The sequence below is a fragment of the Anolis sagrei genome, chromosome 5 (genome assembly GCF_037176765.1).
Source record: "Anolis sagrei isolate rAnoSag1 chromosome 5, rAnoSag1.mat, whole genome shotgun sequence".
Classification (NCBI taxonomy): domain Eukaryota; kingdom Metazoa; phylum Chordata; class Lepidosauria; order Squamata; family Dactyloidae; genus Anolis; species Anolis sagrei.
The window spans coordinates 174,016,117-174,032,522 of record NC_090025.1 but is presented as its reverse complement, the minus strand read 5'-3'; the positions used below and the strand labels follow the sequence as shown (position 1 = coordinate 174,032,522).

Here is a 16,406-nt window from a genome sequence, read left to right as displayed (position 1 = left end):
CTTGGGCTTCCTGGCCTAATTATCTGAGTTTTTCAATGTTAGGTTAAACAGAAACTTTGCCAAAATATTGCACAGATCTGTTAACATCTATTTCAGGGACAGAAGTCACAGCACTGCCCTTTAAGCCAATGTTGTGAGGACAGGGAGGACACAGGGTGGTACACAATGTAACAGTTGCCCTGCAGGTCAAATGACAAATGCAACTTGAAGGTGAAGGCCCATTAATTTCAATTAATGCCACTAAATATTTAAATGTAAGTTACATCTAAGAGGACCAGTTGTTTTATTTCTCTGGATTACATCCAAAGCACTCCAAATCACAGGAAAGGAAATCCATGTAGGTTTCTATGCACAAAATGCTGCCAAGAAACTACTATGGGATTGGGAGGGGGGATGTCATCTGCATTCAGTAACCCTAGTTGCACTTATAGTTCTGGACAAAATTCAGAGATCCATAAACACATCAATAAGACTTGTACCTGATGCCACACTCTTCAAGCAACCTTTCCTTTGCTCGAAGTGACAAGGAAAAACTGGATTCAGGAATGTTACTGCTCTCACAGATCTCTGCTACAAGCTATGTTCATTTCATTTACTAACACTAAATTGATTTGATTTGATTTATTAAAACATGAACCAGCTATTCCTCAACCCTGATTCTTAGAACAGAACAAACTATTAAAAACATAAACACTACACCAAAGTACAGCAAATGATAAAAATCTAATATGAAAACAAAAAAGGAATGAATTTAAAACACCTGGGAAAATACCAAGAAATTTAATCTAGTGTCCCCAAAAAGATGGCAAAATGTTAATGTCTTTTATCATGTAGTAAAAAGGATGACACTTAATTCAATTCACCACCAAGGATGTGACGGCGTGAGTGGCCCCACCTATGTATAGAATTGTTAGTTGTAAGATTTAAACTGTTGTATCATGCTTAATCCTGCCCTTTTTACCCTGCTTATGTATAGTTTGTATGGATTGGTTGCTTGTAGCTGTCAATCAGTACTGTTTGGCTCCACCTCTTCCTGCAAGAGGGGAGAGCTTCCTTTTTCTTTTCATTCTGCCATCAGAGTTCATACCACATGGACGTGAGTAAAAGACTCGACTCTAAAGGACCCTGATTTAAATTACCTCTTAGCACTAGTTTTGAGGTTTTTTACCCTTGGGACTCATGCTTTATGTCCAGATCGTCCTGGACAATTATTGAGGAGACCCAAGCGCCTTCAAACCGGTTCTTTTGGCACCAAAGGAAGATCCTGAGTCTTCAAAACATAGGCCATCTGAACTGGGGTTGTGGTTTGCTCCGGCATTCACAACCATTGAGGAAAGAGGAAACTTGGTGAGGCTTCTCAGCTTCAAACCCCTTGGACCCAGGACTAATTGAAACTGTAACGTATGTTTTCCTTCACCCCTCTGAAGTTTTCCAGCTCATTGCTTTAAAGAAATGACTTTGTGATAAATAAAACTTATTTTGAGCTATTTACAGTGTTTTGGGTTTTTGGGAGTTCCAGTTTCCTATAGGAGGGCAAGAAGCAATCCCTTGGGGGAAAGATGCCACGTCCATCCCTCCTTTATTAAGACTAATAGCCCCCAAGCGCGATGGCACAAATGAGTAAGAAGGCAGTAAGGCAGACAGCATGTTTGTAAAGTTACTCCACCAAGCAATTACCACCACCAAGCAATCACCACCAAGGAAAATTTGCAGTGATTATGTCCATAGGTAAAATAGACATTTGCTTGTGGCTATATGCTTTGAAATTGCAGACATATGGAAATCCTAAGACAGGCCGATGTCAGGGTTTTTCAGTAGCAGAATGCGACCTGCCAAAGGCCATCTAGTGAATTTCGATGGCAGAGCAGACTTGAATTCTGAACTCCTAAAGTCCAACACTACATTACACTGAGTCACAGTAATTCTACCCACACTTTTTAAGGGTTCATAACTCTCAGTTATGTCCAAAAGCAAAATTAAATCTATCAATTTCCAGCTAATGACACATTGCTTCACTATTATTCACTATCGGACAGCACCTCCACACCCATAAGGTAGGATCTTGGGGTAGCAAGACTCTTCGTATTTTATACCCCTGGTGGGACATTTCCAAAAGTCAAGGACCACATTCCGTACTTCAGAGGCTCCCTTTTCCACAATGCCCTCCTGAAATGCCTTTACTCAAAAAGCCCTTTTATGACCTTTAAAACTTATAGGAGGCAATTTTGACATGCTTGTTCCGACTGTGTGATTTAGTTTCTGAGGGTGTCAAACTTGTGACTCTCAAGATGTTTGAGCCTCCAACTCGCAGAAGCCCTACCTAGCTCGTCCAACAGCCAGGAATGATGGGAGCTGATGTCCAAAAACCTGGAGGGCCACATGTTTGACACTACTGTTGTAGAGGCTTCAGGGACTTTATTGCACTGAGGGGAAGGGGCAAAACAAAAGTTAAGGTGGGTGCCTTGAGGACTGGATGGGAAACAGAGGTGCCATTTTGCCCACCTATGTTTATAGTATGCTTGAAAAAAAGTACCTCTGAACTAATGTCACACACCAGAGTTCTGTATAAGCAAAACAGTTTATTGAAGAATAAAAATAGCTTCAGCAAAAGGATAAAAAATAATCAAAAGTAGAATGACATATTGTCCATAAAAAAACATGGAAAACAAGAATCCAAACATCAAGTTCAGAAAACAGGAATGTCCAAAACCATGACAAGATTCAAGGACAAAAAGTCTGATTCCAAAATAACCCAGAACAGCAAAACCAAAGACACATGAAAATACAGGAACAAAACTTGAGCATTAAATCTAAGGCATGAAAAATTACAAGAATAACAACATGAATGTAAATCCAAGGGTCAAGAAACTTGAACACGAAGACAGAAATGGCTGTCTAAACCAAACGTTGGTTCCTCTGAAGACACAATCTCAGTTGCCCTCATATATAGTCAAAAACTCATGCCTTTTCCCTTGAAAAGACTCTGGGAGGAACCCTCTTGTCAATTAATCTTTGAGAGTGGCGCCTCCTCCCGGCCAGATGTCTTTGTGGACAAATCTGACTCCTATCGAAATGAGGTATCCTCCCCTGGAACCCCAATTAAAACATTCTTTTCACATTCCGACCTTGACTCCCTTGGGAATCCTAACAGAGGACTGTCAGCCTCTTTCTCTGTTTGTACTAGCACATCTAATGCAGGTTTCATAATCCCAGAATCCTCAGCTTCATCATGGTTAACAAAACTCTCCTGTCCAAAATTCCCATTTCCAGAACCCTGTGGGTTTGCAGGATCTTGAGCATTAGGCACTGAAACCTCGAGCAATGGAACAAGTGCAGGCTGAACCACTACTTCTACAAGGATTACGATTGTTATTTCTAAATCAAAGGGAACAACACTTTGTCACAAACTAGGGAACAAACAAACCTTATCTAAAAATAGCTCTATTTATTCACAGGAAGACCTAGCTCTAATGATCTTAATGGACAATTTTCTACAATAGCAAAGTAGTCTCAACTGAAACATCCTCAAATAAAAGGCCATTCTTTAAGCCAGCTACTTTAGACACCCAGAGCACATCTCTCTGACGCTCCAAACTAATTATCCACAAGTTGTTTGTTATCTATTCACCGACTGCAGAAGAAACCAATGATAAAGAAGCGCATTCTATTGAATAGTGTCAATGTACATTAGACTCCTAGTTGATAGACCCACTGTCAGTTCTAAGACCCACATTTCATCCAGTATGAAAATATGTTTCAACAACTGTTGTAACTAACCTGGGCTTTCCAAGATGTATCAGACCACCAACTCAAATAAATGTCTCCCTTCTTTAGATCTATCTCTGAGGCACTCTATTTTCAGACTACCTCAACATGATTCGCAAATACCCGAAGGTGACTTCTAGACACACCTTTGCACACACCTGCCTTTTCTCTCCTGAGCTCTAAGCCTTTGAGGGGGAAAAAAGGTTCTCTTTGTTTTACATTCTGTTTCCTAATCTCCAAGTGACTTGACCTGGAAAAATCTTTGTCTCCCACTCCGAAGGCCACTCTGGCCTATTCTCATGGGAATTGATATCACTCACTTTCTCCCATTGCCTGGGAAAGGCCTTGAGATTCCAAAACATCTCTCTCCAGGTCCCTGCTTCCACAGACTCCTTGGAAACTACAGGCTGCAACCCATCATCCCCTTTCTCATCCTGAGCACTGAGGGTGCTTGCTGATGCTTGCCAGGCTACAACAGGTGGCACTGTGGCTTTGAAACTCCCTCCTAAAGAAGTTAGAATGGCCCCCTCCATTTTCATTTCAGAATCAAGTTAAAACCTTCCTTTGGGAGCAGGCTTTCCCTGAAGAAGAACAGTAAGGAGATAAGCTACCGGCAAAGTTTTTGCAGTTTGATAAAATTTTCCCATGTTTTTGTGATAGTACCAATTAGGAAATGGTATTTATAATGGATGGATGGCATCCTTGAAGTGACTGGACTGACCTTGAAGGAGCTTGGGGTGGTGACGGCTGACAGGGAGCTCTGGCGTGGGCTGGTCCATGAGTTCACAAGGAGTCGGAGACGACTGAACGAATGAACTACAACCCAGGTACAAAAATTGTGGAACATAGTGTAGTGAGAGAAATAGAGTGTAGCAATGGGAGAGTCACAATATTTTGTGAAAAGGAAAGATCAAACACAGAACTAACCCAATGCAATTGTGCAACAAACCTACTGTGTGATAAAGTCCACAGTCAGTGTTTCCTAGACAGACAATACTGCAATATTGGAAAAGTTTTGAAACAAGTTCTCTAATACCATCATTCCCAAACTAGGCACTAGGGCAAGCCAGGTTTGGGCTTGTGGAATTTTATTTTTAACTCATATCTGTGATAAAGCTATAAATGTTAAGCACATAAGAGTGATCTGGAAATAGATCCAATTTCGTCCCACATACCACAGTCAGGGGATAAGTCCTTTATGTAGTACAAATCCATCTTGAATTATTACAAATCAGAGATTTCAACACAAAGCTCTCAAACCGTCCAGCTGAGCTACACAAAGATCTGATCAGAGGCAACCAATTAAGTATCCTGTTTTTGAAATGAAGAGCACTAGAGCCAAGAGAAGCAATTAGCACAAGATTGGCCAAGGAAGAGCATTTGTTTTTCAATGCAATATTCTCAAACAACTGGAAGTCAGAAGGGCATGGTTTGAAAGCAGATGAAGCAGACAATTTAATGAAGCTAAGCAGCAATGCTTGGTTGCGAAACTGCCTGGATACCCTATACATGCTGCCAATTTAAATCCTAATGACCTCAGAGCTACCTTTTACTTGTTCCTGGATGAAAGCAAGGGATTCTGAAATTAAAGGCTGCTGGAGAATATGGGCATGCCTTTTTAAGTCAGCGTTCTCTGAAGATAATTCCTTTATATTTCCTCTGGGTTGAGGTTTCTGGGAGCTGTCATTCAAAAAGTGACTTTTCCAAATTATACATGAGGAACAATTAAGTCATGCCTGTAATAGAGATGAAACTGTTGCTCACATATGAATCTGTGATCTAAATAACCAAGCATCCTTCCAACCTTTCTGGGTACAAAGTATGCCTTCAGTTTAAATTCGGAAAAATGGGCTACAACTAAAATGCAGGAGATTTATGATAAGGACTTCCTGTATTTTATTTTTCAGAACAGTCCCCATTATGTAAGATCTCAGGACCACAGTGGGTTATTAATTATTATTATTATTATTATCATCATCATCATCATCATCATCATCTTTATTTTTATACCCCTCCTTCATCTTCCCAAAGGGACTCGGGGTGGCTTAAAAAGGACAGGCCTGAAAAACACAGAATTAAAATATAGCACAATAAAATAAAATAAAATAAAATCAACAACACAAGATAAAATTAACACATCACAATAACAAAACATAACATCATAAAACAATCTCATGGCTGAACAGTAATAAATGCTGAGTTTGGAGGGCTCAGAGTTTGTGCAGTAGTTTCTGGATAGGGCTAAGGGAAAGTGCAAAATTCAATACAGGTAAGGCTTGGAAAGTGATGTCCTTTGGCAATTAAAATGTCAGGATTATAGGGCCCTCCGCTGTACTAAAGTGCAGGAACTTTGGTAAGTTTAGGCCAATTACTTAGTGAATTGCTTAGTCAAAGGCACAGTGAAACATCCACATTTTTAGGTCCTTGTAAAAGATGGGCAGAGTAGGTGCCTGTCTAATCTCCCTGGGCAGAGAGTTCAAAAGCCGGGGGGTGGGGGGGTGGGGGCACCACCAAAAAGGCCCTCTCCCTCGTTCCCACCAAACTGAAGCTTAATCCAGACAAGATGACAGTACTATAGGTACTGTCATCCAGACTGATCTGGGAATAGGGTGACAACTTGATTTGGATGAGGTTACACGCCCCCTGAAACCCCAAGTTTGCAGCCCGGGGGTTTGCAGCCCTCTTTGTTTAGAAGGAACCTTCCTTGCTCAAATAATGTGTTTAAAGCCCTACCAGAGAACTGTATTAAGCATGCTAGTAAACCTCTATAGTACTAACAAAGGTTGGGGCCTAAATTCTATTGCCAATGTTCAAAACATGGTCAAAACTCACTGAAATCAATCAAGTCAAATTACAGGTACAAACACACTGAAAGCAAGTAAAGTAAAATAGAAAACAAATAAAAAGTTGCTTGTCTTCCATTTAGAGTTTGATGAGATTTAACATAAAATAAGCTGAAAATAGAAGACCGTAATTATTTTCTATTACTTTTAAAAAAATATATGACACAGAACAGATTGGCCCTCAAGCTGGGAGTAATTTAAAAGCATATGGTTATATTTACTTTCCCCTGAAATTGTATTAACTGTGTAAAGAAGGATTAAAGTTAAAATATCACTATAGCTTTTAGAAACAATGGTTTAGAACAGTTCTGGGGAATATTCCTGTTTCCAACAACAACATTCAAGTCAAAGCAAATCTGAGCAATTTTGTCTATAGAGGATCTTGCAAATTCATCAGAGAATGCTTTTAAGTGGTCTTCATTTTTTTCTTTGAGCCAGAGTATAAAATGTCCCTGACTACTCAAGACCATTCTGCCAGATGACACTATACAGATGCCATAGTATAATTTCTTCACTGCCCAATTGTCTCAGCACAGGCTTCCAATCAGCTCTACCTCTTGCTTGATTGGACTAGCTCTGAGTCTTCTGCCATTGTCACTAAATCTCCATCCAATTTGTTTCATCACTTCCAGATTTGGTGCTAACTTGGCTCTACTGCGATGAGATGGGGTGTTTAGAAACAATCATATCCACCACTCTTGTCATTTCTCTATTACAGAGATCATATGAAGCTCTGACAGCATCACTTGCCAAGGTAACTGGAAGTTGCCCAAGAGCCATCAGGAATCCATCCAGATGTCCACATTTCTTGACATGGACCATCTTACTCTATAGCGGTTCCAAGTTTCAGAGTCTAAATGCCACTAAATATAAAAATATAGAACATTCTTCCACTTCCAGATCACTATCAACCTGCTCAAAACAGAAAACTACATTCAGAGTATATATCCTTCAGCACGGGTGCCACCAGATATTACTTGGAATAGTCCCATGTTTATCACGGCAGACCTGAAGTCCTGAGGTGCTCCTGACAAAGCAGTCTCCATATGTTGAAACCCCCCAGTGCAACAACCCGAGAGGATTCCAACAGTGACATCAAGATCAGCTCAGTCAGTTGATGAAGGGGGACTGTGAGAAGCAGGGTAGGGAGAACTTCAGCAGAATGCTGTCACAGCCACCCAACTCCAAAAACCACATTTTAACCCATCAAGACTGTGGAACAGAGCAGCTGAGAGAGAATGAATCCAAACAGACAACTACCATTCTGCTTCCCTGCGCCCCAGGCCACACCTGCTGTTGTACAGAGTACCCAAGTGGACAAAGCAGAGAAAAGGTGCCCCCCCCCCTCAACTCAATTTCATCAAATCAGATCTCCATAATACAGGTCAGGTTGGCATGTTCATCCAGAATAAAGTCATTTTCCATTCACTGACTTGGTATTGGGTAGCAGACTATTTGAAGTGGGGGACAGCTTGTGGGTAACCCAATATACTGTGGCTCTCCTACTACCATAACAGCAGTCTTTCTTCACTTGATCTCACTCTATCACTCTAATGACACTCTCTGAACTGCTAGTTTAACATGTCATTACTAGTCAGGAATGCAACTAAATCAAAATTATTTCTAATATTTTAGAAATCGAGTAGTAATTACCAATGTTTTCCATACAGCCAGTTTCCTCCCCATGTGAGCAGACAAGCCCCGACTGTAGTTTTCTTCCAATGATTTCTGAGAGTATGAAACAATTTGATCACCTTGGCCATATTTATGTTTTATTCCACACCTCTTCTTATCAGGAACCTGAAACAGAACACGGGAACATAAAAATTTAACATTTGCAAAGATAGAGAAATAGCTTGTAATATTAAGTCACTCAGTACATCCACTACTGTGGGAAGGTGGGAAATATTATAGACCAAGAGAAATGCCTCCTGGGTTTAAGTTAGATCTTATTCATTTCCTGTTTGTTATCCAATGTTCTGCATTATCTTAGAGCAATAAATTTGGTCTGTACATCCAGCACACTCCTTTATCCTTTAAATTCAAGAATAAACCTGATTTATCCACTCATTTTAAAGCACTAGCATATAAAAGCCCATCCACTGCATTCACTCAACAACTATTCTACTAGCAGAAGAAAATGGAAATTTTAAATACACACATTCTTGCACAGCAAGTAGAAAAAATCTAACTCAGCCTGATCCTTTCTGTGCCAGTTTCTTCCCTTCAAGAGGCTGGTTACCTAAGAAGGCAAATGACTGCACCTCCTGTTTAACATGGTAAAGCCTTTTTTTGTAGTCTTGATTAGTTGCATGTATGGGCCTTTCATTTGCTGTCCACCTTTTTCTGATGTAGTGAATTGTATACCCTCCACCAGTGAATAGCCAAATAAGTCAAATCCCAAATAAGCCAGAAAAAGGCTGTTAAGCTCTGGTGGCAATTTTATCAGAATAATTTACATCATAATTTTCCTCATTTTCCCCTCTTTGGGGGTTGAATTAGGTATGTGTATAATGTAAACAACAAAACGGTTCCGGTCCAGTTTACCTGTCTGAACATATCTCCTTCTATAAACCACCTCAGAGATTAAGATCATATGGGGAGGCCCTGCTCTCAGTCCCGCCACCTTCACAGGTTTGAACGAGAGACAGGGCCTTCTCGGTGGTGGGCCCTCAACTGTGGAACTCTCTCCTCACTGATATTAGAGCAGCTTCCTCCCTCCTGGCCTTCAGAAAGAAACTGAAAACCTGGCTATGGAGTCAAGCCTTTGAAGATTAACTACAGTGCAATAATAGCTACGGAATTATGTGCAATGACTTTTGGAACGGTCCCAGGTTACAATTGTGGATGGCATGATTTTGAATAGTGATTGTAATATCCTGTTTTTAATGTGCATTTAATTTTAAATATTTAACTTAATGTATTTTAACTGTTTGATGTTAAAAGGCACTGAATAGTTGCCATATGTAAAGACAGCTTGAGTCCCCTTCCGGGTAGAGAAAGGCGGGATACAAAAAGAGTAAATAAATAAAAAGTCACAAAACTTGATGTAGCTTTCTGCAAGTCTAAGCGTGAAAATATGTATGTTTTCACAAAGATTAATTTTCAGATTTACAAATATAGGTTTAATATCCCTTACATTGGATCAGATTTAGATTTTTCAAATCTTTGAATATTTGACATACATCACGGGATACTTTGGAGATGGAATCAAAGTCGAAACACAAAACTCATTTAAGCCTCTTATTGCCAAAATATGTTTTAATAATTTTACGTATGAAACAAAGGAGTGTACAATTAGCCACCAGAAAGCAAACATGTCACAGTCTTAGCCACCCATGTGGACAATTTCGGAGCATTTCCAAAAAAGAGAGACGCAACCTGTACACACTTATACAAACTCTAAACTGCTACTTTGTATCACCCATATTTTTGAAGCTCCATTGATGATATTCTTTGTTAAGAAACAGAAATGTTCAAACCAAGGCTGGAGAATGTTTGGTTCTCCAGGGGTACATCTAGACCAGGAATGGGTAAACTCTGGACCTCCAGGTGTTTTGGATGCCAATTCCCGCAATTCCTAACAGCTGGTAGTTAGGAATTGTGGGAATTGGAGTCCAAAACACTCAGAGGGATCTAGACTGTAGAATTAATGCATTGTCGAAGGCTTTCATGGCCGAAATCACTGGGTTGCTGTGTGTTTTACGGGATGTATGGCCATGTTTCACCTGCATCTATGGCAGGCATCCTCAGAGCTTGTGAGGTCTGTTGAAAACTAGGAAAATGGGCTTTATATATCTGTGGAATGTCCAGGGTGGGAAAAAGAATTCTTGTCTGTTTGAGGTAGGTGTGAATGTTTCCACTCTAATAACTACCATGTCCGACTACACTTAGAAGCCATTGAAATCCACAAGCATGTGGAGAATTTAAACAGAAAGGAAGAAACAATGAAAATGAACAAAATCTGGCTACCAGTATTAAAGTATTAAAGGAGCCACCGGTGGCGCAGTGGATTAAAGCCCTGTGCCAACAGGACTGAAGACCGACAGGTCGCAGGTTCGAATCTGGGGAGAGGCGGATGAGTTCCCTCTATCAGCTCCAGCTCCTCATGCGGGGACATGAGAGAAGCCTCCCACAAGGATGATAAAACATCAAATCATCTGGGCGTCCCCTGGGCAACGTCCTTGCAGATGGCCAATTCTCTCATAACAGGAGTGGTCGCTCCTGACATGACCAAAAAAAGAAAAACAGTATTAAAAAAACTCTGAATTCATAACAGCAAATAAAGAACACTCAAAAGCAGGATAACTCCAGACAAGAAACAACCAGGAACAGCTAATCATCTCTCATCAAGATTCCCCTAGGCAGTAAGAAACCAGACCTTGAACCTGCAAGGCCAATAAATGCTAATCAAGGTGTCCAATGGAAACACTCACCCCTACCTCAAGCAGACAAGAGATCTTTCTCCCATCCTGGACATTCCACAGATATATAAACACAATTTTCCTAGTTTCCAACAGACCTCACAACCTCTGAGGATGCCTGCCATTGATGAAGGAGAAACGTCAGGAGAGAATGCTTCTGGAACATGTCTATACAGCTTGGAAATTAACCCAGAATTAATGCACTTTGACACCACTTTCAATGCTATGGAATCTGGGATTTGTAGTTGGGTCAGCTACCAGAGAAAGTTAAAGACCTTGACAAACTATAACTCCTAAGATTCTACAACATTGAGAAATTAGGGTCAGATTGCATCAAGTCTACAGCGCAGGTGCAACCTTAGAGTCCTGATCTCGTTCTCCCTGAGCTGTCAACTGTCATGAATGGCTTTAGAAAGGCCACACTCTCTCAACCTAAATCCTACCTCAAGATTGTTGCGGGGCTTTAAAGAAATGAAGGGAAAGAACCGTCCTCCCACTCCCCAGGTTCTTCTGAAGCCTTCCTCATCGCCCAGGAGAGGAAAGACCGGGTTCAAAAGGGTTCCCAAGGCCAGCCTCCCTCCCTCGCCTGGTTTCTCTGCTTCCTCGCCGCTACCAAGCCTTTCCTCCCTTTGGCTTTTCCTCCCCTGCTTCCTGGCTCGCGCTCTTTTTCCCTCCCGCGGAAACAAAGAGCCGCCTCATTTTCGTTCCGCCCTGGCCTCCGCTCCATAGACATTGTTTAGCATGCATGCAATTTGACACCACTCTAAACTGCCATAGCTGAATGCTGTGGAATCCTGGGATATAAGATCTTTCGCTTTCTCTGGCCATGAAGAGTGCACCAAACTACAAATCCCAGGGTTCCATAGCATTAAGCCATGGCAGTTTAAAGTGCTAAAAGGCAAAAGGTCCCTAAAACCAAAAGTAAACCAGTTATATAGTTGCAATAATGTTTAAAGTGCTTTTATTTGTCGTGTCAGAGCAACCAGCCCATTATATTACATTTCTAACAGAACAAAGCAAACAAACAGAAAAATACAAAACTTGTGAGTTTGGTAGTTGGTTAAATGTCCTTTGACCAGTATCTGGCCACTTGGAGTGCCTCTGGTGTTGCTGCAAGAAGGTCCTCCATTGTGCATGTAGCAGGGCTCAGGTTGCATTGCAGCAGGTGGTCAGTGGTTGGCTCTTCACGCTCACATGTCGAGGATTCCACTTTGTAGCCCCATTTCTGAAGGTTGGCTCTGCATCTCGTGGTGCCAGAGCGCAGTCTGTTCAGCGCCTTCCAAGTCGCCCAGTCTTCTGTGTGCCCAGGAGGGAGTTTCTCATTTGACATCAGCCATTGGTTGAAGTGCTGGGTTTGAGCCTGCCACTTTTGGACTCTTGCTTGCTGAGGTGTTCCAGTGAGTGTCTCTGTAGATCTTAGAAAACTATGTCTTGATTTAAGTCATTGACGTGCTGGCTGATACCCAAACAGGGGATGAGCTGGAGATGTCTCTGTCTTGGTCCTTTCACTATTGGCTGCCACTTCCTGGCGGATGTCAGGTGGTTCAATACCAGCTAAGCAGTGTAATTTCTCCAGTGGTGTAGGGCGCAGACACCCCGTGATAATGCGGCATGTCTCATTAAGAGCCACATCCACTGTTTTAGTGTAGTGAGATGTGTTCCACACTGGGCATGCATACTCAGCAGCAGAGTAGCACAGCGCAAGGGCAGATGTCTTCACTGTATCTGGTTGTGATCCCCAGGTTGTGCCAGTCAGCTTTCGTATGATATTGTTTCTGGCACCCACTTTTTGCTTGATGTTCAGGCAGTACTTCTTGTAGGTAAGAGCACGGTCCAGGGTGACTCCCAGGTATTTGGGTGCGCTGCAATGCTCCAGTGGGATTCCTTCCCAGGTGATCTTCAGAGCTCGGGATGCTTCTCTGTTCTTGAGATGAAAGGCACATGTCTGTGTTTTAGATGGTTAGGGATCAGCTGGTTTTCCCTGTAGTAGGCAGTAAGAGCACCTAGAGCTTCGGAAAGCTTCTGTTCTACCATCTCAAAGCTCCCTGCTTGAGCAGTAATGGCTCAAGTGCTGTCAATCTGCATTAATTCTACAGTGTAGATGGGCAAACTTCAGCCCTGTTTTGGATTACAACTCCCACAATTCCTAACACCCAATAGGTATTTTTTGTTGAAAACCAAAGTGCTCCTCTAGCAGTCACCAGCCAATCCCTCTCCAATGCCAGAGATACAGCTTAATGGTGTAACATTACAAAATGTTGACCATTTCCACTACCTTGCCAGCCACCTCTCCACAAAAGTCAACACTGACACTGAAATACAACACTGCCTGAGCTCTGCGAGTGCAGCATTTTTCCAAATGAAGTGTTTGAGGACCAGGACATCCATAGGAATATCAAGGTGCTTGTTTATAAAGCTATTGTTCTCCCAACTTTGTGAGACATGGACTGTCTATAGACGTCACATGCAACTCCTGGAAAGATTCCATTAGCGCTGCCTCCGAAAAATCCTGCAAATCTCTTGGGAAGACAAGCGGACAAATGTCAGCATGCTGGAAGAAGCAAAGACCACCAGCATTGAAGCAATGGTCCTCCGCCATCAACTCCACTAGACCGGCCACGTTGTCCGGATGCCCAACCACCATCTCCCAAAGCAGTTGCTCTATTCTGAACTCAAGAATGGAAAACGGAATGTTGGAGAACAGGAAAAGAGATTTAAAGATAGGTTCAAAGCCAACCTTAAAAACTGTGGCATAGACACTGAGAACTGGGAAGCCCTGGCCCTTGACCGCTCCAGCTGGAGGTCAGCTGTGACCAGCAGTGCTGTAGAATTTGAAGAGGCACAAATGGAAGGTGAAAGAGAGAAACATACCAAGAGGAAGGCATGTCAAGCCAACCCTGACCAGGACCACCTCCCACCTGGAAACTAATGCCCTCACTGGAGGAGAAGATGCAGATCAAGAATAGGGCTCCACAGTTACCTACAAACCCACCGCCAGTTCACTGATATTGGAAGACAATCCTACTCGGACAACAAGGGATCACCTAAGTAAGTACGTATTTTTTGTTGGTCATGAGGATTCTTTATGCCAAGTTCGGTTCAGGTCCATTGTTGGTGGCGTTCAGGATACTCTTTGATTGCAGGATCCACAACTCCCAAATGTCAAGGCCAATTTCCCCCAAACCCCATCAGTATTCAAATTTGGGCATATCGGGTATGCATGCTGAATTTGGTTCAGATCCATTGTTGTTTGGGTTCACAGTGCTCTCTGGATGTGGGTGTACTACAACCAGGGGCGGCCCGTCCATTACTCGAAGTAAGCGGTGGCGGAATACTTTTTTTGCCAGGGGGCGCTGTTCTGTCCTTAGGCCACGCCTCCTCCTGCAGGCCCCATGCGCCCTCCACAGCCTTCTTCTAATGGAGAAGCGCAGGCCCCGCCCACTAGGCGAGAGGGAAGTCCTCCCTCCCTCCCTCCACGTGCTGCCTGCCAGGAGGGAGGCAGCCGGCCAGCCAGCCAGCCAGCCAGCCAGGCTCTTTCTTTCGCTTTCCCTTCCCTTCCCTGCATCTGAGCCTGGACCCCTCTCAGGGCAGCAAGGAGGCCTGGTCAAAAGGTACTGCAAATGTCATCTTCTGTACATGCCTCCCCCAAACCCCTCTAGTATTTGGTCATGGAAGTCCTATATGCCAAGCTTGGTTCAATTCTATTGTTGGTGGAGCTCAGAATGTTCTTGGGTGCTTGGTAAACTGCAATTCCCAAATGTCAGGGTCTATTTTTCCCAACCCCCTCTCCAGTATTTTCTGTTAGTCATGAAAGTCCTGTATGCCAAGTTTGGTTCAGTTCTATTATTGGTGGAGTTCAGAATGCTCTTTGGTGCTTGGTGAAGCATTCTCACCTGATGTTTCACCCACATCTATGGCAGGCATCCTCAAGAGGCTGTGAGGTCTGTTTGTAACTAGGCAAGTGGGGTTTGTATATCTGTGGAATGTCCAGGGTGGGAAAAAGAACTCATGTCTGCTTGAGGTAAGTGTGAATGTTGCAATTGGTCATGTTGATGAGCATTTAATGGCCTTGCAGCTTCGAAGCCGAGCTAGTTGCTGCCCAGGAATCCTTTGTTGGGAGCGGTTAACTGGCCCTGATTGCTTCATGTCAGGAATTCCCCCCCTTTTTTAGTGTTGCTCTTTATTTATTGTTCTGATTTTAGAGGGTTATTTTAGAGGGTACTGGTAGCCAGATTTTGGGCGAGGGGCGAGCGAGGCATTCTCTCCTGACGTTTTGCCTGCATCTATGGCAAGCAGCATCCTCAGAGGTAGTGAAGTCTATATTTATAAGGGTTTATATTTATGTGGAATAATGACCAGGGTGGGACAAAGGACTCTTGTCTGCTGGAGCGAGGTGTGAATGTTTCAACTGACCACCTTGATTAGCATTTGATGGCCTGGCAGTGCCTGGAGCAATCTTTTGTTGAGAGGTGATTAGATGTCCCTGATTGGGTTGTTGTAGGTTTTTTCAGGCCATATGGCCATGGCCTAGAGGCATTTTCTCCTGACTTTTCGCCTGCATCTATGGCGAGCGAGAGGGGCGAGCGAGGCATTCTCTCCTGACGTTTTGCCTGCATCTATGGCAAGCAGCATCCTCAGAGGTAGTGAAGTCTATATTTATAAGGGTTTATATTTATGTGGAATAATGACCAGGGTGGGACAAAGGACTCTTGTCTGCTGGAGCGAGGTGTGAATGTTTCAACTGACCACCTTGATTAGCATTTGATGGCCTGGCAGTGCCTGGAGCAATCTTTTGTTGAGAGGTGATTAGATGTCCCTGATTGGGTTGTTGTAGGTTTTTTCAGGCCATATGGCCATGGCCTAGAGGCATTTTCTCCTGACTTTTCGCCTGCATCTATGGCGAGCGAGAGGGGCGAGCGAGGCATTCTCTCCTGACGTTTTGCCTGCATCTATGGCAAGCAGCATCCTCAGAGGTAGTGAAGTCTATATTTATAAGGGTTTATATTTATGTGGAATAATGACCAGGGTGGGACAAAGGACTCTTGTCTGCTGGAGCGAGGTGTGAATGTTTCAACTGACCACCTTGATTAGCATTTGATGGCCTGGCAGTGCCTGGAGCAATCTTTTGTTGAGAGGTGATTAGATGTCCCTGATTGGGTTGTTGTAGGTTTTTTCAGGCCATATGGCCATGGCCTAGAGGCATTTTCTCCTGACTTTTCGCCTGCATCTATGGCGAGCGAGAGGGGCGAGTGAGGCATTCTCTCCTGACGTTTTGCCTGCATCTATGGCAAGCAGCATCCTCAGAGGTAGTGAAGTCTATATTTATAAGGGTTTATATTTATGTGGAATAATGACCAGGTAGGACAAAGGACTC

General features: G+C 42.9%; 1 protein-coding gene across 2 annotated transcripts in view; it reads right to left on the bottom strand.

The window, feature by feature from the left end:
• Positions 1 to 11,671, bottom strand: part of AGK (acylglycerol kinase) — a 42,068-nt gene extending 30,397 nt beyond the window's left edge. Inside the window, exons 1-3 of one of the 2 annotated variants that reach the window (XM_067469249.1) lie at positions 11,476 to 11,671; positions 10,581 to 10,832; positions 8,262 to 8,408 (exon numbers count right to left, since the gene is read on the bottom strand). In XM_067469249.1, coding sequence (XP_067325350.1) covers positions 8,262 to 8,371 — 110 coding nt within the window. In that variant the 5' untranslated portion in view covers positions 8,372 to 8,408; positions 10,581 to 10,832; positions 11,476 to 11,671. The remainder of the gene's footprint in view (positions 1 to 8,261; positions 8,409 to 10,580; positions 10,833 to 11,475) is intronic. The other variant, XM_060776828.2, reaches the window with a different exon arrangement.
• Positions 11,672 to 16,406: the final 4,735 nt, after the last annotated feature.